The 27,656-nt window shown below is 44.6% G+C and overlaps 1 protein-coding gene across 2 annotated transcripts in view; it reads right to left on the bottom strand.

Moving 5' to 3' along the window:
* eno1a (enolase 1a, (alpha)) overlaps positions 1 to 27,656 on the bottom strand; it is a 57,032-nt gene that overhangs the window by 20,890 nt on the left and 8,486 nt on the right. Inside the window, exons 3-6 of one of the 2 annotated variants that reach the window (XM_085967353.1) lie at positions 15,885 to 15,980; positions 9,902 to 9,960; positions 1,742 to 1,811; positions 883 to 1,016 (exon numbers count right to left, since the gene is read on the bottom strand). In XM_085967353.1, the coding sequence (XP_085823479.1) occupies positions 883 to 1,016; positions 1,742 to 1,811; positions 9,902 to 9,960; positions 15,885 to 15,980 (359 nt within the window). Of the gene's footprint in view, positions 1 to 882; positions 1,017 to 1,741; positions 1,812 to 9,901; positions 9,961 to 10,212; positions 10,272 to 15,884; positions 15,981 to 27,656 lie in introns of both variants that reach the window. The other variant, XM_085967352.1, reaches the window with a different exon arrangement.

Here is a 27,656-nt window from a genome sequence, read left to right on the forward strand (position 1 = left end):
CCCTAACAACAGAGTAGCTTGCCGGGCCATTTGAGGGCAGTCAAGAGTCATCCACATTGCTGTGGGTCTGGAATCGCATATAGGCCAGACCGGGTAAGGGCGGCGGATTTCCTTCCCGAACAGGACATTAGTGAACGAGATGCATTTTTACAACAATCCGGTGGTTTCACGGTCATCATACCAGCTTTTTATTCCAGATTTATTTAATTAACTGAATTTAAATTCCCCAGTTGCCGTGGTGGGATTTAAACTCACATTGCTGGATCTCTATGCTACTGTATCCTAAAGACTGATGGGAACAGTTTGCAACCCCAATTGCAACACCAGTACTGTACTTGGTTACTTAATTGTCCATAAATATATGCATATGTGCCCAAGTACGACAGACATTGTACTGCATTCAAACATGGCCTTTGGGTACAATAAAGTTTTAATGAGCTGTAACAATGGGAATTTGTAACATTAGACAAGGTCCAGAGGCCTCAACAGATACAGCAGCACCTTGCAACACAGGTTAATGATCTATCCTTCACAGGCGCCCAAAGAAATCTGGTATTTGGTAAATCATTAAGCAAAATCAAATAGAAGATAATTGGTTTCAAAGTTTACTTCAGCAGTGCATTGAAGTTTGGCAACTGGGAAGAGTAAACCAATCCAAGACGAGTGACATACTGAACGGAGCACTCAGTACAGAGTGCAGGGACATTATCAGCCCAACAGGAAGGGGAAGGTCAGCCCGTGCTCGCCGCTGATGGAACAGAATCAGTTGCACATAAGGACTTCACTGAAACAAAGGAAACCCCGGCCCCGCAAAAGGAAACCAACCTCGCAGGCGGAATACATTTTATAAATCACTCAAGCTCGCTTGAAATAGGAACTTACTGGAACAGGCAGGATAACCTGAGTGTTGCCTGCTAGGTGGGAAATGTGACGATAAAGGGGGACCCCTTTCTCCGCAGCACCAGCCTTGCACACAGCCAATGAAACGCCCAGAATGGCATTGGCACCAAATTTAGCTAAAATGCAAATACATTATTTGAAAAATGACTACAGGCTGAAACAAGTCGGTTCGTAAAGTTTCAATTTTTTGGTTACAATTATTTATTTATTTTTAAAAAAAATGAAAACTTCCCCTAATAGCCCAGTTGGCAAAACAGTGTGTAGTGAGCCATATAAAGCGGAAGGACCCAGATTCATTCTCAGTCTGTGCAGAGTAAAGCAACCCAGCCAGGGAGGAAGCGGGGCACGGATGTTAAATGTGGCTTTAATACCAAAGTAAAACTTGAAAGTCAGCCAGAGTTTCCACTCCTGATTGAGGGGAATGAAGCTAGAGCTGCCACTGCTGAATCCCAATCCAGTGGGAGGGAGCGTCAGGCGGGCAGATCGGACTCGACTGGTGCCATCCCTCACGTTGACGCTCACTCTCCGGACATACGCAAATAGCCACTTGGACAAGGTACTGGAGCACAGTCAGCACCCACAAAACTGCAGCCAGCAACATCAGAAATTTAGAAGGGGGGGGGGGGGGCGGAAAAATGATCTGGCCCCCATCACTCTGTGGTGCAGAAGCTGATTTGCCACCAAGGTTGATCCGAAGAAACCATCTTTAAAAGCTTAATAAGCACAGTAGAAGGCGTAGCAATAGGATTAGTAAATTAAGCTTTCATTGACAAAAGCAGTTTTACCGAGACATTTGGTGAGTTGTAAACACATATTTTGTCTTAAAAGAACGCACACCTACATTTGTTCTCAGTGCCATCCATCGCCAACATCAGCTTGTCAATTTTCTCCTGCTCAAGAACATTTACATTCTGTGGGGCGGGGAAAAAAAAAGTCAGATAATGTGCACTACCCTTTGGTAAATGATCATTTAGACCCAGTTCCTGCTTAAAAATAATGGAAATTGTAAACCACGTTGAACACAGAAATCACAGCATTTAGCCACAGTCCACTTTGATGTTTAGATTCATTCAAAACCGGCAACTGAGTGAGTAAAGGCATTGTCTGCTACGGCACGAAGGTACATCCCCTTAGGTTGCAGTCTGGGGTTGGGAAGAAAATGGGCAGTGGTGTTCATTGTCTTGCACATTGTAGTTAATGGTACAGGTCCAGGGAGTGCAATCACTTAGTACTATTTTTCTGGCTATTCTTGACCCAATAGCATGTTGCCACTCTCCTCCTCACTCTCCCCATCTCCCACTCAATGTTACAGCCCATCAAGTATACACCATTGCTTTTTCCAACCACACAAGTCATAGTCTAATCCCAGTCTCCTGCTCATTCCCCATACTCTTTAATGTTCCTCTTTTTCTAGCAACTATCTAATTCTCTTCAAATTATTTATGGGTTTTGCTTCAACAATGATTTGTGGCAGGGAATTCCACATTCTAACCAACCACTCCATTATTTTTTTCATTATCTTACATCGGTGCCCTTTTGTTACTAATTTTAACAATGGAAACAATCTTCACTCGTAATCTTGTAACATTTCAATCTTGAAGATCTCCATCAGTAACATTTAACTCTCAGGTTTGGTGAAAAAATACCCCAACTTCTCAACTATAAGCCCACATCCCTGGTAACAACCTAGCGAATCTACACCTGTACCTTTTCCATTGCTTTTAAAGTGACGAGAACAAAAGAACTTTTAAAATATCATTCTGCTAACCACTATCAAAAATAGGTTATATTTTTGTACAATCTCACTCATTAACAGGCTAGATTTTTCATGGTAAACTTTAGGAAAAGCATGAATTAGGAATTATAAAAATGTCACAAATCGGTAAAAAATCATGATCAATTTTGATGGAGAGTATTCAATAGAGAACACAACTCTCCCAATTCTGCAGGTTCAGCTATTAGAAAATATTCTTTACTTCCCCCTCAAGTTACAAGAATCAAGAATATGATTGACTTCAGTTGGCGCTCTCTCATTGCTAGGGGGTGAGGGAAAAAAGAGGAAGTAGGAATGGGTGCTGGTTGGGAGAGCCTTTTACGGGCTCCTTTGGCCGAGTCAGTTGCTGTTAAGGCGAGTCGGGTCCCAAAAAGGGGGGAGTGCATTGCTGGTTAAGAAGTGCACTTGGTTAAGCACACTGCCGCTGAAAGCGGGTAGCGCCAACTGTTCACTATGTTCCTGATCAGAGCAGCTGTTTCTGCTCGCTGGCTTTTCCTGAGGATAATGCTTGAAAACTTGTTTACACTGGTGTGAAGGGAAAGTGCTTCACACCGACAAGCAAGGTTGTAAGGTAAACACACACTCGGATTTGAAACCATAGGATCCGTATACCTCCATGATAAAGGTACAGTCTTAGTTCCCACTAGACTGTACAAGTTAGCGTAGGCAGGAACTGCTCACTGCAGATTACACAACTGCCATTGCAATTCATTTGTTCCTCGTCTTTGCCTCACATTTATCCAGTACTTACCAGCACGGAATAGAAATGCAAACATTTCCACTCGTGCAAATACTAGTTATTGTATTAGGATCATGCTTCATTCAAGCAATAAATGAGAACCACAGTAACATGCATTCCAAATGAATTGTTGCATATTACAGACTACAGTACCAATGGATAAATAGCCCAAGTAAATCAAGTTGGGGGTAATATAATTAGCCAAGTGCAAAAAGCAAAGTGAAAAGAATGTGTGATAAAAACAAACTAACCACATTAACTGCAGAATACAATACTTGTGGTGAATGGAGTACATCTATAGAATTATATGGCTCTTACTCAAGGATTATCAAACTGATTCTGTGAGTTTTGTGGTTTTAAAACCACAGCAATATATGTGCATTAAATCCCAGTACAACCCTGTAAATGGTAGTAGACAGCAGGCTAGAAATTTGGAGATAGGAGGAAAAACTTTTTTTTTAATGATTAAGATTTGGAACACGCTATCTGATCGGGCAGTGGATAGCGAGTCAATAGTAGCCTTCAAAAGGGAATTGGATAAATTCTTGAAGGAGAAAAAGTTGCCAGGATATGGGGAAAGAGCAGGGGAGTGGGACTAAAATGGATTGCTCTTCGAAAGAGCCGGCGCAGACTCGATGGGCCGAATGGCCTCCTTCTGTGCTGTACTATTCTATCACTTTAACCAAATGCATTTCTCGGTCTGCTATTTTAACAAGTCCATTAAAACAGGCGTGTCACTTGAACACTAAGCATTCATCCACTATTTTCACCACTAATTTCGAACCTATAGAATTTGCACCGATATCACTGCAAAACGGCACGGTGATAGTTATGATAGCAAACCCTGCCACTAATCCTGTGAACAAGTATTCAGAGTGGTGACAGCGCAAGAGCCACCTTGCAGTTGATCAAATTCTTTTGTACCAAACTGAATGCAAGTAGAGCAAGTGAATGAAGTAGCTTACTTGAGGGAAAGAAAAGACAAATGCTACTATCGACTCTTTCCTGCCTCCCAGTTCCCACCTTTACCAACCTGTATTCTGGTATCAATTTTACAGGAAGTTCACACCACCCCTCTCATGGCATTTTGTCCGAAATGGTTACTGTACAAGGCACACTTATTTTTTTTTTAAATGCGATTTGAAGTTTGACGTGAATGTTTCCACATGTATATTTTTGTTGGGTTATAATTTCTTGTCAAAATTAAACCGAATAGAATGAAAATGCAAAAATAACTGCACTTCAGATCAAAAGATTAAAATGGCAATGGGATACTTGGGCCAAGTGCAAAAATAAGCCTTGCTGCAATACGAGAGTCAAGTCAGGAATTAAACACTAGCAATAAAATACAAATGGACCTGGAGAGGGCAGCCAGAGAAATTATTATATCCAAATCAAAGTTCAAACAACTGGACAGTAATTAAGAGAATGAATAGCTTAGAAAAGCAGCGTAGATTTTATGCAGACAGAAATAGTGTGTTAACAGGAAGCTGTGTTGAAGGTTCTTCACAAAAAAACAAACTTCAGCCCAAAATGATTTAGGAAAGAACATCCAGGAATATTCAATCTACTTTAAATGTTTTATGGTAAGGAGCCCTTTACACAAACCTTCTCAGAAACCAGCAGCAAAAAAAAAAAATACACCTAGTCCATTTATACATTGTTGCCGCTGGGATCTTAAAAAGTAGGCAAAAAATTATTTTTCATAATGTCTCCCCCCCCCCCCCGCCCCGCCCCCCCCCCCAATTGATTGTAGGTTACATAAATCAGTGCCGCACTGTCAGAGGCGGCGTCTTTCGGAGGAGACGTTAAACCGAGGCCCCGTCTGCTCTCAGGTGGACGTAAAAGATCCTGCAGCACTATTTCAAAGAAGAGCAGGGGAATTATCCCCGGTGTCCTGGGGCCAATATTTATCCCTCAACCAACATCACTAAAAAACAGATTATCTGGTCATTATTACATTGCTGTTGGTGGGAGCCTGCTGTGCGCAAATTGGCTGCTGCGTTTCTCAGTGACTCCACTTCAAAAAAATACTTCATTGGCTGTAAAGCGCTTTGGGACGTCCGGTGGTCGAGAAAGGCGCTATATAAATGCAAGTCTTTCTTTTCATAACCCATGCTGCAGCTTTGTTAGCTGGTTATAGCATAAGCCAGTTGCACAAGGCTGGACATAATGCCATAGAACATCTCGCACTGCGATATCTGAAACATTTGAAAGACATTAAAAAAGGGGGTGGGGGAAGTGTTTAGTCTGGCGTCTCCTGTTCCCGGCCCTCCCATTTCACAAACGGTGTTCGGTGGATCCCAATCCAAGTTGGCAGCTACTCACTGACAGTAGCCATGTTTGGCGTCAGTCAAGCGCGCTCACTCACGAGACATCAGCCCACTGGAGGCAGCTTGCAGGAAGAAGATAATGTACATAACCATTCTCAAGTAATAGGGAGAATAGATTTTTTTTGAAAGTACTTCTGTACAGTGGCCTTTAAATCCACTCAATTTCTGCAGCAGTTACAATGTCTAGTGGGAGAGAAGAAAAAAAAAAGGATTTTAAATAATTTGACAGCAAAGCCAATCTATTTCCTCTGTGCATTATTCATGCAGTTCCTGAAATATTGGGATACTTAGCATAGTCATTTCTCCACACTGATGTTGAATAAGCATAGGAGGATAAAAGCTGTTTGAATACGGTCGGGAGTTCATGGGGTTCTACCATATTCTGTCTGGATTCTATTAGAAATCGAAACCTGAAAATGCTGGCAATATATAACAAGTCCCAACAACCTCGGTCCTTCATCAAAACAGAAAGAGTTTACATTCAAAATACTAACTATCTTCTCTTTTCAGATATTGCAGTCCGGCTGTGTATTTCTAGCAATCGTGTGTTTTAGTTCAACTCCCCAGCAATTGCAGCGTTCCAAAAATCAGTTACTGTCTAATCGCTATTTTGCAGTACTGTGAACTGCAGAAGTCAAAATAACCTACAGCAGCTTTGCTGCTGAATTAGCCCGATTACCTCAGACAAATGTTTTCTACACAAGTAATAATCAAACCAAAGTAAGAGAAAAAAAATGTTCCTTATGCTTTGCACATCAATGGTTGGCAAGCAAGTCTTAAAACAATCTCACAGTGACGTCGTCAAGCGTGAGGACACACACCTTGACGCCAGCAAGCTACACATTTCCAAAATAATATTCACTCTGCCGTGGCTCATCTGGGTAAACACCAATTTGGAATCACATCAATATCCTGCTTACTTTGAAGGTTTTCACCTCCAGTAGCAAGTTTGGATGATTAACCATTTGGTGTAAATGGCCGAGTGTAGACACCTCTGGAGGTACTAAATCACCCCCCCCACCCAACCTCTGGAATCAGTGCCACAAAAGGGAAGTGGCTAGCCTGGTGCAAATGCTGGCAGCAACAGTCAGCCATTTTGAATCTGTCTGCAGGCAGGCTGAACTCTAGCACATCGCTGATGTCCATCTGGGGAAAGGAGCAGCAAAGGTCAGAAAAAAGACATTGGGGCAGAAATTCGGGTTGGGGGCTTGCCACGCGTGCAAGCCCCCGATCTGCACTTACCCGACGCGCCGGCCGTTGAGCTTCAGGGACGCCTGGAATTCCTGTTTTAAAATGTTGACTCCCGGGCAGCGTCTGACGTCACGCCGCCCAGGAGTGCAGCCAGCGTGAAGCCTGGAGAACGCAGTGCAAGTGAGACACGCCCCTTGAGGTCTCATTTTAAAAGGACACACCCCCAATGTTTCTCACAAGCTGCAAAGCATTTTTACATGTAGAGCAGCATTTTAAATAGGTTTTTGGTATTTTTAAGAAGCTTTTGGTAACTTTTATAAACTTTTAAAAACATTGACATTATTTTGAAGAGTCTGAAGTAGTTTTAAACAGAATTAAAGTGATTTAAAGACTTTTAAAAGCCCTGAAAGCATTTTTTTCATTCCATTTATTTAATTAGCAACGTCGTCGTTGTACGTGTCTTCACACTGTTCCCTTTGGGGAACTGTATGAAGTGGTGGAAGGATTTCTGGCCGTGATTAACGCTCCTTCCGTGACCGTAACCATCTTTGTACCAGCCATTAGGGTGGTTAGTCCTATGGCGGGAGGGTTTTACGGGCTCCCACAACCTATACGAGGGGGGGGGGGAGCCACCCACACCCACGGACGCAAATATCCCACTGGATGTCTACCCAGAATTTAGAGCCGGAGCTCCGACTCCACTTGCCGGGACTGTCTGGAGCGGGGTTAGAAACCCTACGCCGTGTGGCCCAGCGGCGGGGATGCTACCGCTACGCCAAAGGCCCACTCAGATTAGCAACGTGAAATGGCTGGAATGAGCACAATTCACAGCATTAAAAGAACTCACAATTGAACTGATGAGGACCTCAGCAATCTCCTCAACGAGGTGGAGGCGCAGCGCCTGCTCATCATTGGTAATGAGAAGTCCAAGGCGCCGCAAAAAGGACAGATGATAGCTTGGTCTTTCAAGTGGCAGTATAGGGCTCCAGTCACGGGGAGGGAAAAGGCGCAGGAAACGTATGGGTGTCACCTTTTGCGTGGAGTGGGCCTTTTGCGTAGTGGTAAGCATCCCCGCCGCTGGGCCAGAAGGAGTAGGGTTTCGAGCCCCGCTCCAGACAGTCCCGGCAAGTGGAGCCGGAGCTCCAACTATAAATTCTGGGTGGACATCCAGTGGGATACTTGCGTCCGCGGGTGCGGGTGGCCCCCCCCCCCTCAGATGGGTTGTGGGAGCCCGTAAAACCCTCACGCCATAGGACTAACCACCCTAATGGCTGGTATGAAGATGGTTATGGTCACGGAAGGAGCGTTAACGTGGCCAGAAATCCTTCCACCACTTCATACAGTTCCCGAAAGGGAACAGTGTGAGGATACGTACGACGATGACCTCTTGCACAATGCACCTCCTTGGACCCTCAGTCGCAGATGCGAGGGGGCAAATCGTGCAATTGTTAAATTTTTCATTTTATTGACATGTAAAATGTTGGCCCAGTAATTCCGTTCCAAACGCGCGAGTACGGTCGGGGTACTCACGTGTCTGGCCGGAGGAAATGCCGGTTTTCAGCATGCACAGCGCATGCGGGGAAAACCGGCATTTCCTGTCCTCTGAACGAAGAGGTTCAGAGGCAGAACGCGTGCGCAGTAAAATTCGCCGGTTTCATTCATGCTTTCAGTGAGGTTAAGTCCTTACAACTTACACATGAAAAAAGCATGAGTACAGTTGCTCCGGAGGAAGATATATTTTATCGTGGAGCTTCTGAAAGGCAATATTTTTGTTTGGGAAAGGGAGGAAAGTTATTTTAAGAAATGCTGAGGTAAATTTTAAAGTTTATTTTTGTTTTTTAAAACGGGTTTTCAGTACTGTAGGTAGAAGGAGCAATTGTGGCTATGTGAATTGAATTTGCTGTGTTTATTAAATGTGAAAATGACTCCAACATTTTTAATAAAGAAACTGTTCATCAGTAATATATTCTTAAGTAATTATGTATGTATGTCTGTATATATTCCTTTACGTATATGTATATATTCCTTTACTAATGTGTATGAATGTATGTATTTAATTATGACTTTTAGAGAAAGTAACTTATTGGAAAATCATAATTAAATACATACATTCATACACATAAGTAAAAGGAATATATACATATACGTAAAGGAATATATACAGACATACATACATAATTACTTAAAAGAATATATTACTGATGAACAGTTTCTTTCTTAAAAATGTTGGAAATGTTACATTACTCATTTTAGAACAGTCATTTTCACATTTAATAAACACAGCAAATTCAATTCACACAGCCACAATTGTTCCTTCTACCTACAGTACTGAAAACCCGTTTAAAAAAAAAAAATTAAACTTTAAAACTTACCTCATCATTTCTTAAAATAACTTTCCTCCCTTTCCCAAACAAAAATATTGCCTTTCAGAAGCTCCACGATAAAATATATCTTCCTCCGCAGCCTCTGGAGCAACTTTACACATGCTTTTTTCATGTGTAAGTTGTAAGGACTTAACCTCACTGAATCCATGAATGAAATCGACGAAGTTCACTGTGCACGCGCTGCCTGTGCAGTCGCATGCGCTGTGCCTCTGAACCCCTTCGTTCAGAGGACAGGAAATGCCGGTTTTCTCTGCATGCGCCGTGCATGCTGAAAACCGACATTTCCTCCGGCCAGACACGTGAGTACCCCTTCCGTACTCACGCGTTTGGAACGGAATTACTGGGCCATTGTAGTATGTGCTCATGCGCAGTTTTGTTGCTGCTAATTCTACCTTTGCTGTATAAAGGAGGTCAATGGGCAGGAGGGGAACTGCCACAATTTGGAGCCACTTCCATAAATCAACAGGTTATTAGGTGCATACCGAATCCAATTGGCAGAAACAGATAGCTCTGATCGAGGTATGAATAATGTGGACAAGAACATTCAACAGAGCAAGTCAAGGACAACCATAAAACCTACCTGCTTAATGAGCTCAGGTGCAATTACTGTATTGATGTTAGCAACAGCTTTTGTTACACCTGGAATAGACAAGCAAATTAAATCATTGTTCAACCCCACACACACATGCTTCACAGGCATTAGTGGACCATCTGCTAGAATTGTTACTGCACCGATTTCAAATCTTTTAATTTCACTTGATGGTCATCAATAGATGAAATGGGGATATTTGGATCAGGAAAGAAAGATGAATCTACAGATGCCTGCTTGTAATATTAGTTTGCAAAAACACATGCTCCACAGGTTAACTTCACCACAGATGCGTTGGTTACCTGACTACACAAAGCAGGTCCAAGGTACTCGTTAACATACTTAACGGCTCGCGACACACCTAGCAGAAGTGAAAAAGGGAGGTTCAATTGGACAGAAAACATTGGAAAGTAAATCGGTCCATACACACAGGGTAAGGTCAGGTCAACAGAAGGAAAGGGACAGCCAAAAGCTACTGAGCACAACTTAAGTGTCACTCTGGTGCATTTATAATGAGGAACTGCCTCCAAATTGGTACGGTGACCGTTACTCTGAATTCATTGCAAGGCAGATTGAAAGCATAACGACAACATGTGCACATGCACAGTTGCTTAAAAGTCATGCCAGAGACTAATTTCTTGGCCAGGAACCATGCCCAATGGCTTGCACCACCATAGGCAGACATTTACATTTGCAGGAATCAGTCTCCAAAAGGTGCCATGGAAACCCAACTTACGACAGGGACCTCTGCCTAGGGAGGCATTAATGCTGCCTTGTTTGTTACAGCACTGCCAAAAGGAACCACAATATAAACAAACAGTACAAATGTGTGACATATCCATTGCCCAGATAAGAATATTTTTATGTTAATGCACATAGGGGGAGAAATTGGGTATGTAGCGCCACCTATTAGCACCTAAAGAGGGCAGTCAGTGGCTGTAGCGCCACTGGCCGCACCTCCCGCAATATTCAGCGGGGGCGCTAATGGTGGCATTAGCCTGTTGTGCTGCGCCGCCACCGATGATGTCATTGGTGTGCGCAGCGCCCCAATCGCGATATTTGGTAGCGAACGCCGCTGTAGCGCCGTTCGCTACCCGCGCCCGGTTCACGGGGCCTTGCTGTGCTGGTAGTGGCGCAAGTTAAGGTGGAGGTGTGGGGCGGCCGCCTTTTTCAGCGGCCGCCTGCCAGCACCTCCGTCCCCGGCCTCCTGACCCCCCCCCCCACGACATTGCCGGCTGTTTCCCCGAGAGCCCGGCACTTCTCCTCGGTGCCGGGCTCTTTTGCCAGCACTCGCGATCGGGGATCGCGCTGGTGCAGGCCCCTCCCCCTTAACAATGGGAGGAAGGCCTGCAGTACTGCAGCGTGCCGTGCCGCAGCGTGTGGCGCTGCGGCACGTTGCGCTGCGATATTCAGTTTCAGCGCCCTAAGAGGGAGGCGGAGCGCCTCGAGCCTCGCCCCGTCTCCCTCTAGGGGCGCCGAAACTGAATTTCTGATGTTCGTTAATGCTCCGAATGCTGCGCAAAAATCAGCGCCCAGGCGAACTTGGCGCCTCAACCCAATTTCTCCCCCATAGTCTTTAACGTGCCAAATACTAGGGGCATGGTTATAAATTAAAATGTGCATACACAGTAGCAGAGACTGACTTTAGAGAGAAAGAATAGAGCAAATCATCAACACCAAACAAATATTTCAGTTCCTTAAGCATCTGGCAGCAACAGGAAGGTCATCTTATTTCCAGTGTTGGAGCATAAAAAACAAATATTAAGCACTGGCTCTGAAGTCCTCCCAGATGGTCAGCAGGCTTGATAAGCAGCAGAGTAATGGTCGAATCAGGGCTGAAAGATAGATCACACTTTTACATATGAACCATCAACATAAAAAGGTAGCACAGGGTAAGGTAGCACAGTGGTGACGTTACTGGACTAGTAATCCAGAGGCCTGGACTAATTGATCCAGAGACGTGAGTTCAAATCCCACCAAGGCAGCTGGGGAATTTAAATTCAGTTAATTAATCTGGAATAAAAAGTGAGTATCAGTAATGGTGACCATGAAACTGCCAGATTGTCGTATAAACCCATTTGGTGTGCTAATGTCCTTAACAACAACTTGTATTTATATAGCGCCTTTAACGTAGTAAAACGTCGCAAGAGTATTACAAGACAAAAAATGACACCGAGCCACATAAGGAGAAATTAGGGCAGGTGACCAAAAACTTGGTCAAAGAGGTAGGTTTAAAAGGAGGAAATAGAGGTGGAGAGGTTTAGGGAGGGAATTCCAGAGCTTAGGGCCTAGACAACAGAAGGCATGGCCACCAAAGGTTGAGCGATTATAATCAGGGATGCTCAAGAGGGCAGAATTGGAGGAGCGCAGATATCGCGGGCGGGCGGGCGGGGGGGAAGAAGAGCTGGAGGTGTTTACAGAGATAGGGAGGGGTGAGGCCATGGAGGGATTTGAAAACAAGGATGAGATTTAGGTCAGCGAGCACAGGGGCGATGGGTGAACGGGACCTGGTGAGAGTTAGGACACGGGCAGCCGAGTTTTGGATGACCTCAGGTCTACAGGAGGCCAGCCAGGAGTGGGTTGGAATAGTCAAGTCTCGAGGTAACAAAGGCATGGATGAAGGTTTCAGCTGAGGCAAGGGCGGAGACGGGCGACAATATGGAGGTGGAAATAGGCGTTCTTAGTTATGCCGCAGATGTGTGATCGGAAGCTCATTTCAGGGTCAAATATGACACCAAGGTTACGAACATTGTGGTTCAGCCTCAGACAGATAGGGAGGGATGGAGTCAGTGGCAGGGACCGAAAACAATGGCTTCAGTCTTCCCAATATTTAACTGGAGAAAATTTCTGCTAATCCAGAACTGGAGGTTGCACAAGCAGTCTGACAATTTAGAGACCGTGGAGGGGTCGCGAGAAGTGGTGGTGAGGTAGAACTGGGTGTCATCAGCATACATATGGAAACTGACGCTGTGTTTTCGGATGATGTCACCAAGGGACAACATGTAGATGAGAAATAGGAGGGAGCCAAGGATAGATCCTTGGGGGACACCAGAGGTAACGATGCGGGAGCGGGAAGAGAAGCCGTTGCAGGTGATGCTCTGGCTACGATTAGATAGATAAGAATGGAACCAGGCGAGTGCAGTCCCACCCAGCTGGACGATGGTGGAGAGGTGTTGTAGGAGGATGGAGTGGTCAACCGTATCAAATGCTGCAGACAAGTCAAGAAGGAAGAGGGATAGTTTACCTTTGTCACAGTCACAAAGGATGTCATTTGCGACTTTGATGAGAGCCGTTTCAGTACTGTGGCAGGGGCGGAAACCTGATTGGAGGGATTCAAACATGGAGTTGTGGGAAAGATGGGCACGGATTTGGGAGGCGACAACACATTCAAGGATTTGGAGAGGAAAGGGAGGTTGGGGATGGCGCGGTAGTTTGCAAGGACGGAGGGGACAAGGGTTTTTTTTTTTTTTTTTTTTTTTTTTTTTTTTTTTTTTTTTAAGAGGGGTGATGACGGCAGATTTGAAGGAGAGGGGGACAGTACCTGAGGAGAGAACTGTTAACAATGTCAGCTAACATGGGAGCCAGAAAAGGAAGTTGGGTGGTCAGCAGTTTGCTGGGAATAGGGTCGAGGGAGCAGGAGGTGGGTCTCATGGACAAGATGAGCACGGAGAGGTCATGAGGAGAGATCAGAGAGAAACTGGAGAAAGATGTGAGTTCAGGGCTAGGGCAGGGGGGTAAACCTTAGAGGAAGTTTGGCCCAGTGGGCTAGGGGGAAGTACTAAGACCCCTCAATGGTCAGATCATGGATAGCAGGCCCGTGTTAGGTAACATTAAGGTATGAAACCGGTCGAGAAGCTTCGTCAGACTGTACACGAACACAATGTGATACCAAGTCCTTAGCCAATACTGATTCAGTTTCTGGAAAACTCGTCACTTTTTCCAGAATCACAGTACATTAAAGCACTTGCATCTGGCGGCCTAAATAAGTCAGCTACGGCACGGCCCAAGAACTCTGTCTATGAAGAATAAAATCCCAGTCTAACTTGTTCCGAGAAGCCAACTGTTGTGCAATTCCAATGCATGCGAAATGATTGGCACCTGAACGGGTGTTATATGCAGTGCTGAACTGTGAAGTCTGAATTGAAATTGAATCCCCATTCTGTTGGCTCGGTGAGTTTAAGGATGTTCCAGGTAGGGTTGCCAGTTTGTGCTGAGTTAGTAGTCAGCTGGAACAGCACAAGAGCTATACAATTAGCTCTAGCCCCAGGCAGAAGGCAAAACATAAATCAGATCGCTCCATGGCCTCTGCCCTCCCTATCTCTAGCCCTACAACCACTACATTCCTCAGATTCTGGCCTTGGGTATCCCTGCCCCCCACCCCCCTCCAAACACACTTTTCTTTGCCCCCACCATGGACGACTGTACCTTCAGCCATCTAGGCCCCAAGCTCTGGCATTCCCTCTCTAAACCTCTCCATTTCTCTCTCCTTTAAGACACTCCTTAAAACCAACCTAGTTGACCAAGCCTTGTCCGAACATGTCCTGCTTTGACTCGGTGTACATTTTTGACCAATTACGCTTTTAAGAAGATACCAGAATTCTTCAGACCAGAGATTAACTCGCCCCCCCTGCCCCCAGAATATTTTCGTGCAGCCGAACGATAGCACCTTAGCATGTTTTACTACGTTAAAGGTGCTGTATAAATGACAGTTGCTGTTGTTGAAGCTCAAAGTGTCTAAGCACGGCACAGCTGCAACCTCCCATGTTCAAACTGGTGCCTCCAATTGAACAGCAGTCCATTAAACATTTGGCAGACTGTTGGTTGCAATATTAGCATTCTGTCAAGAGCAAAGAAAGCCATGCCAGAGCAACATGGCAAACCTAGCACTACAAGCACATAGCTAATGATAAATTGGTTGCCATCAACACCCAACAGGATTGCCAGAAGTTTGCTTTTTAAAGAATCAAGACTTGGGTTTGTGCAAATGTCACAAATGCACCGTGTGAAGCACTGTAATATTATCCCAAATACATAAGCTTTGGAACAATATTTACTGCATAGCGCACATGGCACACACGTGGCAAATTATTGTCGATCTCCTGCATTAAGATTGAAAGCAGAAGCTGCCAACTATAAATGGTACTGCCAAAGAACAGAAAGACAATTAATTTAGTCAACATTGCAAACAGCATCAAAGCCTGAGCAGGGCACATCCTCAGCACAAGTTGTCTGCTGCCTTTTGAAGCATTTCTCCAACTACAAGATGCTGAGCTATTGCATGGCTTTAAAAAAAAACTAACAGAACTTGGAAGCGGCAGTCCGATCTCCTACTTGTACTACAATGTTGAAACTAGTCCATTTTTCACCCCAGACTCAAAGGATGAAGCTTTAAACATCCTACTAATCTCACCCACATACATGGCTGGACTTTGGCACTCTGCTTTTTCACATCACGTTTTAAGCTAAGTCATCGGGCAGTCAGTAACGTGCACCTTTGGGGCGTCCGGTGATCGTGAAAGGCACTATATAAATGCAAATCTTTCCTTGATTTTTTTTTTAAACCTTGCTGTAACAGGCAAAAGATTTGGCTTGTGGAGTTTAATTTTTTTGGATGGAGTGCACCTGTAATCTGCTGTACGTCAAATAGTTTTACTTCCTTACGAGGAGAGGAGAGAGAGAGAGAGAGAGAGAGAGAGAGAGAGAGAGAGAGAGAGAGAGAGAGAGAGAGAGAGAGAGAGAGAGAGAGAGAGTCAATTTTCTTTCCCAAACCAATTCAGAATAGTTGTGAATAAAAGGCAGAGGAGCCTTCAGTCATTCAGGGAAACATTTGTTTTCTTAAAAGAAATCCAGGCCAAATAAATCCATCATCTTAGCAGTACAAATACAAAATGTTTTGTGCGATTGCTTGAAAAATATGTGATCACAAAATGGATTTTGCGACTGAAGAATAGGTTGAGCAGACAGACAGACTTACCTTTGCCCAGAAATCGTGTCTTGTCCCCATCGCGAAGTTCCAGTGCTTCATAAATGCCAGTGGAAGCACCACTGGGAACAGCTGCTCTGAACAGCCCTGTAATCAAGTTTAAAAAAAAGTATTTAACTAGTACCTGTAGTGGAGCATAAAAACTAAAAATTGCAGTTCAGGTACTGGTGTTGTTTATACAACCTTTAGATTTAATGGTTGGCGCCATGTAGACTCATTTACCTACAAGACAAGACAAGTAACGGCACTTCAATGTAACTCATTGTACGTGAAGCACTTTGCGATTCAAGGTGCTAAAATCAATCAAAGTAAGTGTTTCTTTGACAAATTTATTCAAATAAGCAGTGGCTTTTATAAAGATACCAGAATTCTTGAGATCAGAGACTAACTAGCCCCCCAGAATATTTCATAGTGCAGCCGAAGGATCGAAGACATTTATAAAGCTAAAGAAATGCAATTATTAGGATTGCTTGATTTGACAATATCAATGCCAACTTTGTTAATGCAAACTATTTAGATACAAAATTGCCAGTTTTCAAATTTACCAGAAAGTAATGTTCCAATTTTAAGGGATGAGAGGTTTGAAGATTGACATTACATGAAACAGTCTTGGCAAAGGCATTGATCTAATTTATTTAATCATCAGTCCCAGGCCGGGAAGAGATGTAATTACATCCGTTCGTGCACCTTGAGATACTATTACAGCAAAGTGATGTGAAACAGTGGAAATCACTACATACAAATATTTCAAACTCCCAGAAACATTAGAAAAATTCTTCATGCTTTCCACTTCAACGCCGCAATTTGTAGATTGAAGATGCTTTGCCTTCAAAACGAAATTGTACAAAGACTGGCTCATTTTTGATTTGTTTGGGAGCAGTCTCCGTTCCTTTTCCCATCAAAATAAAAATGTTATCTTTTTAGCAAAATGTGAAAGTTGCTTTTTAAAAAAAAAACATTCCATCAATTAAAAAACTGTAAGTGCAATTTTAAAAGTTCTAATTTTACAAAGAGGAAAAAAATTCCACCAGTGCCAACTAGTTTCAAGAATCGGGAATGCACAGGCGGCGTGACTAGGATCCTGAAGCAGGAAGATTTTGATTAGCAACAGGCTGCTTAGATTTCACTTCCACAATTGAAGCGTTCATAGTGGCTTTGTCACAATCAAGTGACTGGTGGTTAGAGTAACATATATGGCAAACCACCTCTGGAACGCTACCTGAAGCATCTTTGCCGAATTCAATCCAGAGAAGTGTGAGGTAATGCATTTGGGGAGGGCTAACAAGGAAAGGGAATACACATTAAATGGTAGGACACCAAGTAGTGTAGAGGAACAACCTCTTCTTCTTCTCCTTCTTTTGTCAAAGGGACCTTGGAGTGCATGTCCACAGATCCCTGAAGGTAGCAGGCCAAGTAGATAAGGTGGTTAAGAAGGCATACGGAATACTTGTATTCTATGCCACGGCTAATAAATGCAAGAGCAGGGGTGGGGTAATGCTTCAACTGTATAAAACACTGGTTAGGCCTCAGCTAGAGTACTGCATGCAGTTCTGGTCACCGCATTACAGGAAAGATGTGATTGCACTAGAGAGGGTAGAGAGGAGATTTACAAGGATGTTGCTGGGAGTAGAGAATCTTAGCTATGAGGAAAGACTGGATAGGCTGGGTCTGTTTTCCTTGGAACAGAGGAGGCCGAGGGGAGACCTTATTGAGGTGTATAAAATTAATAGGAGCCTAGGTAAAGTGGATAGAAAGGACCTATTTCCCTTAGCAGAGGGGTTAAAATCCAGGGGGCACAGATTTAAAGTAATTGGTGGAAGGTCTAGAGGGGATTTGAGGGGAAATTTCTTCACCCAGAGGGTTGTGGGGGTCTGGAACTCACTGCCCGAAAGGGTGGTCGAGGCAGGAACCCTAACCACATTTATAAAGTACTTGGATATTCACTTGGGATGCTGTAACCTGCAGGGCTACGGACCAAGAGCTGGGAAGTGGGATTAGGCCGGAGAGCTCCTTGTTGGCCGGTGTGGACACGATGGGCCAAAATGGCCTCCTTCCGTGCTGTAACTTTCTATGATTCTATGATTTGCTGAACTTTACAATTTAGTTCACTTTGCAGCTTAACAGAAGAACTCCAAAATGAAGTGTCGCCACAATGACTAGGTCATCTCTCCAAGTGTTCCAATCTTTAGGACACAGGTTTCTCCTCGGTGCTCTGGCATCAAGAAGCCATAGGAGGGCATAAAACAGAGGCCAGGAGGGTCCCTCCGTATTTGCAAGTCAATTGCAGGTCTTAAAAGATCGCAGAACTTAGGACGCTAGTGAGTTCTGTGCATGACTACGATACGCCCAAGTCTCCTCAATCTTTTACGTCAGCCCATCAATACTTGCATCTGAACAATCTCCGCTCGCAAACCTGGCCAGAACCCCCACCACTCCCACCCGACTCAAATAAGAGAATCCTTCAATTGCGATCGTTCGAGGGTCTCAACATTGCAACCAGATTTTTCAGGCGCAGCAGGCAAGAAATGAAGTAATTCTTGTGTTTTATTGCAGTTTTTTTTTTAAGCTTTATTTTAATTTCTCCTCACCTGGATATTGGAATACAAAGTAGAATTTCTAAATTTGCCGATGACACCAAACTTGGGTGTGTGGCAAACAGTGAGAATGATACCAATCGACTACAACAGGACATAGAAAGGCTAGCAGAATGGGCAGACAAGTGGCAGATGGAATTTAAGAGAGAAGTGTGAGGTGATGCATTTTGGCAGAAGGAACAGGGAGAGGCAATATACACTTAACAGCAGTTTTAAAGAGCGTGCAGGGACAGAGGGACCTGGGAGTTAATGTGCAAAGGTCCCTGAAGGTGGCAGAACCTATTGAGAGAGTGGTTAACAAAGCATATGGGATCTTGGGCTTCATAAATAGAGGTATGGAGTACAAAAGTAGAGAAGTTATGCTGAACCTTTATAAAGCGCTGGTTAGGCCACAACTGGAGTTTTGCGCCAGTTCTGGTCACCACACTTTAGGAAGGATGTGAAGGCCCTTGAGAGGATGCAGAGGAAATTTACCAGAATGGTTCCGGGGATGGGGGATCTTAGCTACAAGGACAGGTTGGAGAAGCTGGATTTGTTTTAATTAGAGCAAAGGAGGTTGAGGGGTGATTCGATAGAGGTGTACAAGATTATGACGGGTTTGGATAGGCTAGATGGGGAAAGGCTATTCCCACTAGTTGATGGTACAAGGACTAGGGGTCACAGATTTACGGTTTTGGGCAAGAGATACAGGGAGGATGTGAGGAAAAACTTTTTTTTTTTTTTTTTTTTTAAAAAACAGTGAGTGGTGATGACTTGGAACTCGCCGCCGACGGAAGTGGTGGAAGCGGAGACACTCAATGTTTTCAAGGGGAGACTGGATAGGCACTTGAGGGAAATAAACTTGCAGGGCTACGGGGATAGAGCGGGGGAATGGGACTGACTGGATTGCTCTACAGAGAGCCGGCACGGACTCGATGGGCTGAATGGCCTCCTTCTGTGCCGTTATGACTGTGACCGGCTCTGTATTTGGTTTCTTTGAATCTACTTTTATGGTACAAGTCACGTTAAAAAGTGAAAAGTTTTCCCCAATTACAGGTTTCTAAACCTACTGTGCAGGAGTTGAAACTTAAATTTTCACACTTAAAAAGAAATAGATGGTGTGGGTTCCAATGCCCTTTTGAAAGTTACTATTGAATCTGCTTCCGACACCCCTTCAAGCAGCACATTCCAGATCATAACTCGCTGAATAAAAACATTTCTCCTCATCTTGCCTCTGCATCTTTTGCCAATTATCTAAAATTGGTGACCTCTGGTTACTGACTCACCCATCAAAACCACTCAATTTATTAAGACTTTTTGGCATTGGTCGTGATCCTTGAGAATTATGAACTATAACACTCAGGGCTAAAAATTCGGTAGCGCCGCGTTTGGGGCGCCAAGCTCGCCTGGGCACCGGAAGTCCCGCCCTGGAAGGGGCCGGGAGCGCCAGCCCGATATTCAGTTTGAGCGCCCTAAGAGGGACGCGGCGCGCTGCTCGAGGTGCCCCGCGTCCCTCTTGGGGCGCTCAAACTGAACATCGCAGCGCAACGTGCTGCGGTACTGCAGGCCTTCCTCCCCTTCTTAAGGGGAGGGGCCTGCACCAGCGCCGGCTAAAGAGCCTGGCACCGAGGAGACATGCCGGGCTCTCTGGACACAGCAGGCACTGCCTGGGGGGGGGGGGGGGGGGGGGGAAATCAGGAGGCCGGCGCGAGGTGGTGCTGGCAGGCGGCCACCGAAAAAAATGGCCGCCCAGCACCTCCCCCTTAAATTTGTGCCACTACCGCCACAGGTAGGCTCCCCTGAACCGGTCGCGTTTTGCGACCGGCACTACAAGGGGGGGGGGGGGGCGGCGACGCAATATCGCGTTCGGGCGGTAGCGGGGCGCTGCGCACACCGATGACGTCATCGGTGGCGGCACAGCGCTATAAGCTAACGCCGCCATTAGCGCCCCGCTAAATTTCGCGGGAGGCATGGCCAGTGGCGCTAAAGCCACTGAGTGCCTTCTTTAGGCGCTAACTGGTGGCGCAGCCCACCGAATTTCTAGGCCTAAGATTCTTTTCTCGCTCAGCTGTGGCTCAGTGGATAGCACCCTTGCCTCCGAGTCAGAAGGTTGTGGGTTCAAGTCCCACTCCAGGGACTTGAGCACATAAAGCTAGGCTGACACTCCCAGTGCAGTGCTAAGGGAGTGCTGCAGTGTTGGAGGTGCCGTCTTTTGGATGAGACGTTAAACCGAGGCCCCGTCTGCGCTCTCAGGTGGACGTAAAAGATCCCAAGGTACTATTTCGTAGAAGAGCAGGGGATTTATCCCCGGTGTCCTGGGCCAATATTTATCCCTTAAATCAACATAACAAAAACAGATTATCTGGTCATTATCACATTGCTGGTTCTGGGACCTTGCTGTGCGCAATATGGCTGCCGCGTTTCCCACATTACAACAGTGACTACGCTTCAAAAGTACTTAATTGGCTGATTTCAGTTCTGTTCCATGTAAAGTGTCGGTATGCTTGCTGTTGGGTCTGCCCACGTGTAACACTGCACTGATCGAGAGTAAATACCACACACCAGAGTTTCGCCCATTCTCCCGACACACCTAGATCTGCTTGCAGAAATTTGCTCTCCTCCACAGTTCTAACACTTGCACAAATTGTCGCGTCAACCACAAACTTGTGGACCATTCCCCCCAAACACCTCTAGCCAGGTCATTCATGAAGATAGTATATTTTAAAAAAATAGCCCCAACACAGATCCCTGTGGAACATCAAGCAGAGCCACAGCCGTTGGAGAACTTTCTGCCTACGGAAATGCAGCCAATTCTTAATCTACTGTAGCAACATGCCACAGATTCCGTCGTGCAGAGTTACCTATTTTGAGGCACCTTATCAAAGACTTTCTGACAGTTGAAGTAGACAATGTCTACTAGGATACTCATACTAAACTAGTAACTTCTTCCAGCAAATTAGTGAAACATAGAAGATAGGAACAGGAGTCGGCCATTCGGCCCCTCGAGCCTGCTCCGCCATTCAATGAGATCATGGCTGATCATCCAAACTCAGTACCCTGTCCCTGCTTTCTCCCCATATCCCTTGATCCCTTTAGCCTTAAGAAATATATCTAACTCCTTCTTGAATATGAGCCTTCTTCTCTAGAAGCAGTGTTGAGTGCCTCTGATGACTCTTTCTTTATCCAGGTGATCATAAAGTACATCTCTTATGATCCAGTCAAGCAACTTACCTATAACGAATATAAATGTTTGAAGTTACTAGGTTAGTGCCATCCTTCGTTTCTTAACCTGTCCCATTACCATCTCCTTTTGCCTTGAATATCTCAATGTCTCAATCTCTCCTGCCTTCTATCCCATCACAGACCTTCCCTTTTGTTCTTTCACCCCCTCCCCCCTTTCCCAGCCCCTACACTTGCTTAAAAATCTGTTCCATTTCCTGCTTTTTTTCCAGTTCTGACGAAAGGTCATCGACCTGAAACGTTAACTCGGTTTCTCTCTTCACAGATGCTGCCTGACCTGCTGAGTATCTCCAGCATTTTGTGTTTTTATTACCTATAAAAAACATCAGATTAATGGGCCTATAGTCCCCCGGATCGGACTTGTCACCCTTTTTGAAAATCAGAACTGCGTGAACATCCTCCCAATCAAAGGGAACGTTCCCAGACTCTAGATAAACACTTCTACAATATGCCATTAACATGAATCATCACCCTTTTGAGTTCTTTCAAAGTGTGCAGTCAGTGCTTTGCAGACTTTGTCTGGACCCATTAAATAAAAGGTCAGTTGAATAAAATTCGTCAAGCAATCTAATAAATTGTGACTCTGTCCAGCCATGTTGATTTTGCTTTGAAAGGTCAAACTGCATTATGCAAAAGGTTGCCAAACTAAGCAAGCAATGAATATCAGCAAGCGCATACAATACAAATTGCTGGGTTTGTGTAAAAAAAACGCTTCTTGTGCCTGGTAACCTCACTCTAAAAAAGGCACAATTTCATTCACATTTAATGCCAATTGATATTTAATTCAATCTGCGTCAGACCACAGAGTGAACAAGAAAAATGAAAATCAACAACTTGCATTTAGATAGAGCCTTTAATGTAGAAAAACCAGTTCAATGCATTTCACATTGACAATCAAAAAATTGACACTGAGCCAGGAGGAAATATTAGGAGGGGGCAAACCTAAAATCTGCTCAGGAGGTGGATTTTAGGAAGCATATTAAAAAGGAGGGGGGAGGTGGAGAGGCAGAGGGCTTTAGGAAGGTCATCGCTCAGCCGTATAACACTGCCCAGTCAGGGAGGCAAAGCCCTTCAAAGACAACTCGTCTGAACCCCTGCTCAAATCAGACCCGGATGTCCCTGTAACTGCACAAAAATCCTCATATCCCTACCCCGCTCCAGATCTTCTCCCCGCCCTCCTTCCCCAAAAAACCCGGCTACTCCAAGTGTTGGGCTGAGATGGGGGCTATTGGCGGGAGTCTGAAATGTCTTTTATGTTCTTAAATTATACACTGGAGAACTAGAAATTGCACGTTGTACAATGATTGGATAGCTTAGACTTGCATATTCACACTAGTAATTTTGCTTACTGCAATGGTGAATTTTGAATGGCAAAAATAAATCTGACCCGTTGGTAAAACAAGACCCCATTTCGCCCATGGGATACAGATTAATATCATTGATTTTATTGACGAAAAAAAACAGAATCCGTGGAAATTTAGAAACAGAATTTTAAGTTACTGATACTGAAAAACAAGTAATGCCATCTGGAGGCTCTTTCACAGATTAGTGACCAGAGGAAGCCTTTTTATCCAACTATTCACTTAAGGAATGGACACGCAAGCATCTTCAAAGACATGCAAATACTACACAATTCCAAGGAATAAATACATCACTCGATTTTTATAAGAAACTTGGGACAGTGTCAGAAGTAATAGTTCTTAATTTAAGAACACAACGAATTCCAAGCAGACAGTACCAGATTTAGTTATCATATTGTACGAGAGATTCTTACTTGGTTCCCAAGTGAACGTTGGGAAAGATGACCCACGAGCAACAACACAAATCATGAAGTTTGATTCAGTCCTTTTACTGCTCATGTGACCATTTAGATTCTGTATCCTATTATCCATTCAAAATATACTCAATGGCACGGGCCAAACAATGTAAAACTAGATAATGATTTACTGTAAACCGGTATATATGTAAAGTTAGCATTACTTAAACCAATGGGTAGTCAGATGTTATTCCATTTATATGCAAACAGGAACAATTCTGGAACATGACCCGATTCCCACGCTGCCATATCTGGCTTGTTCATACAGCAGGAAATATTAAGTAAAGATCTGTTACATACATGCAGTTAGTAGTCACATCTAGATGCCAGCACAGCTGGGACCTTCCCTAATTTTGGGAGGAAAAGTTTGTACAGGTCAGCTATGGTGAAAGTGGCTTAGAGAGGTCAGCCCACCCATGTCCTGATTCAAGATGGCAGACTTGGTGCAACTACAAATGTTGCCGTGGCTCAGTGGGTAGCACACTCGCCTCTGAGTCAGCAGGTTGTGGGTTCATAGTCCCACTCCAGGGACTTGAGCACATAAATCTAGGCCGACACTCCAGTGCAGTGCTGAGGGAGTGCTGCCCTGTCGGAGGTGCCGTCTTTCAGATGAGACGTTAAACCGAGGCCCTGTCTGCTCTCTCAGGTGGACGTAAAAGATCCCATGGCACTATTTCGAAGAAGAGCAGGGGAGTTATCCCCGGTGTCCTGGGCCAATATTTATCCCTCAACCAACATAACAAAAACAGATTATCTGGTCATTATGGGAGCTTGCTGTGTGCAAACTGGCTGCCGCGTTTCCCACATTACAACAGTGACTCCACTTCAAAAAGTACTTCATTGGCTGTAAAGTGCTTTGAGACGTCCGGTGGTTGTGAAAGGCGCTATAGAAATGCAAGTATGTCTTTTCAAGGCACCAGGCAAAAGAACACAGATGATCTGGTGCATCCAAAGCCGTTCTTACAGTCATAGGCAACACCCTGTAAAGTACATGGGTTAAAGTCTGTGCGGAGACTAATTATGAGCACTAAACTGACTTGAGAAAATTTAAGCTAACTGCTGATTTGAACTGGTTGGTTTTAAATTAAAGATCCTGATGTTATTAACAACGAGGGGCAGAGTTAAAGACATGGCATTATGGCATGTGCATGAAGTGTAACCCATGCTTTCTAAACTATAATTCATTGGAAGACATCAACTGGAGGGGATAGTTGTAAGTCGAGAAAATTGCTTTCAAAACAAAGTAATTCATCCTTTAACTTCAACATCTGAAATCGTACACAAAGCAATGCTTGCTCAGCGCTAGACTGCCATAAGCCTCACAGGCGGCGGATAACAGATTGGGTGAACAACCCCTATTCTTTGCTTTCATCTAGAATCACGCAATCAGAATTTTACAGCAGAGTAAGGTGGTGAAGGCTTTGGACAGGGTGCAGAAGAGATTTACTAGCATGGCTCCAGGGATGAGGGAATAATGTTACTTGGATAGACTGGAGAAGCTGGGCTTGTTCTGCTTGGAGCAGAGAAGGCTAAGAGGGGATTTGATAGAGGTGTTTAAAATCATGAAGGGTTTAGAGAGAGTGTAAATAAAGAGAAACTGTTTCCAGTGGCTGAAGGGTCGATAACAAGAGGGCACAGGTTTAAGGTGATTGGCAAAAGAACCTGAGTCGATGGGAGGAAAAACTTTACGCAACGAGTGGTTAGGATTTGGAATGCGCTGCCTGATAGGGCGGTGGATACAGATTCAATAGTAGCCTTCAAAAGGGATTTGGATAAATACTTGGAGAAAAAAATTGCAGGGATATGGGGAAAGAGCGGGGGAGTGAGACTAACTGGATTGCTCTTCGAAAGAGCCGGCGCAGACTCGATGGGCTGAATGGCCTCCTTCTGTGCTGTACTATTCTATGATTCTAGGAGACCATTTGGCCCAATATGCCTGTACTGGCTTGAGCTATCCAGTTAGTCCCATCCACCTGCCTTTTCCCTATAACCCAATTTGTTTTCCTTTTTCAACTATTTACCCACTTCCCTTTCAAAATCTATTCTGGATGTTGTCCCCACCACTGTTTCTGGTAGGGCATTCCATTGCAGAACAACCCTCCACATAGAATATGTTTTCTCCTAACTTTCTCCTTGTCCTTTTGACGATCATCTCAAACTTAGAACCTCCAGTTGCCGACTCACCGGCCAGTGGAAATTTTTTTTCCCTCTATTTGCCTCATCAAAACCCCCTCAATTTTAAAGACCGTTAGCGATCAGCTGAGAAGGAACACATGTCACAGTGAGTGAAATATTCAAACAGCTGTAACACTGGACCACATGCACAGGAGAATTTCTGGCTCCATTTAAGAATTAACTGGGTTCAAGAATTTGCTTTGAAACTACTTTATAAATGTATTCAAACATCCTGCCGTGTAGGGGCAATGTCCGGGACCAAATCAATTGTCGAGAACGGATTTAAACCCATGTTTCAAAAAAAAGGTGCAAGGGCAAAGTTCTGATCCATTGTGCCACTAGGTTCCTCTCCTGCCACTCTGTTATTTGTACACCAGCTCTGCATTTTCAGAAACGCTTCGTTATCTCAAGAAAACACTCCTGGTTCAAACCCAAGGATTAATACTAGACATGGGGATTTGTCAGCTTAGGGTTGACTTGAATTTAATCTCTTCTCTTCTTAGGCAGTCCCTCGGAACCGAGGATGACTTGCTTCCACATTAAAAGTGAGTTTGTAGGTGACTGATGAGTCCAATGCGGGACCTACAGTCTCTCTCACAGGTGGGGCAGACGGTGGCTGAAGGGGCGGGGTGCTTGGGTTGACGTGCGCTCCTTGCGCTTGGCTTCTGCTTGCTCCCGGCGAAGAGACTCGAGGTGTTCGGCGCCTTCCCGGATTTTAATACAGAGTGAAAGGCAACAGTGTTCCCTTCAATCAAAACAGTATGCTGCTGCTAGGCTCATTCTGTACCTAAATTTGGGTCCATAGAACCCGCAACATATCAAGTGTAGTCTAGTGCAAAAAAAAAAGTTTCAGCCCTAACACACAGTCCGAGACCTCCGGCAAAGCAGGTCGAGTTACTGAACAGGCGGCTATATTTATCTTTGAACCAAGTTACAGACCGCTACACTGGGAATGCCACTGCCTTTATTCTCGGGGGTTTACATCAGTCTCGGCAAATGTATTAATCAGCAAGAGACTCATTTACATTCCTTCCTACGCAGCCTCCTTCAGCCAGTGCGGAGCAGATGGACTCTGAATCCAGGAAACACTAATCCATCTCTCAATTAATCAAATGACAGTCGGGAGGGTGGCACTGTACCGGCTATGTTGGGTTCCATTCCGACCCTCGATAGCAAATAGTTCAGAAGCACGTTACTCAAAGCAGCACACTGGAAGATAACCAATCTAAATTGATGTTGGCAGACTGAACGGTTACACAACTTTGAAATGTGCAGCTTCCCGATCAAGCAAGCAAGCACTCGCACAGCGAAATTGCCAGTCTGAATACATGCATACTGCAACAACAAAAAACCTGGTACACTGGCAGCACAAGGATTCGAGTCAGAGACCTAACCTGTACTGGGCGACATCAAAAACCCACACTAGTGCCAAAAGGCGCTCGGCCAGTTTTGCAGGTTATAAAAGCACACACACTGCACTTCACACTACCAGCAGTTCGGAGCTCCTGGGTCATTAAGCAACCATGACGCAGAGTTTGCAAGAAGCGTTGTTATTTTTGATTCTCCTGTATAAAAAAGGTTTTGACTCAGGATTTAATTTTTAAAGCTAATTTGCCTAAATGTGTCAGCTGTGGCGCAGTGGGCAGCACCCTCGCCTCGGAGTCAGAAGGTTGTGGGTTCAAGCCCCACTCCAGAGACTTGAGCACAATAATCTAGGCTGAGGGAGTGCTGCACTGTCAGAGGTGCCGTCTTTCGGATGAGACGTTAAACCGAGGCCCCGTCTGCTCTCTCAGGTGGACGTAAAAGATCCCATGGCACTATTTCGAAGAAGAGCAGGGGAGTTCTCCCCGGTGTCCTGGCCAATATTTATCCCTCAACCAACATAACAAAAACAGATTATCTGGTCATTATCACATTGCTGTTTGTGGGATCTTGCTGTGCGCAAATTGGCTGCCGCGT

This window comes from Somniosus microcephalus, chromosome 25, assembly GCF_052327205.1.
Source record: "Somniosus microcephalus isolate GS21.2 chromosome 25, FLI_Smic_1.0, whole genome shotgun sequence".
Classification (NCBI taxonomy): Eukaryota; Metazoa; Chordata; class Chondrichthyes; order Squaliformes; family Somniosidae; genus Somniosus; species Somniosus microcephalus.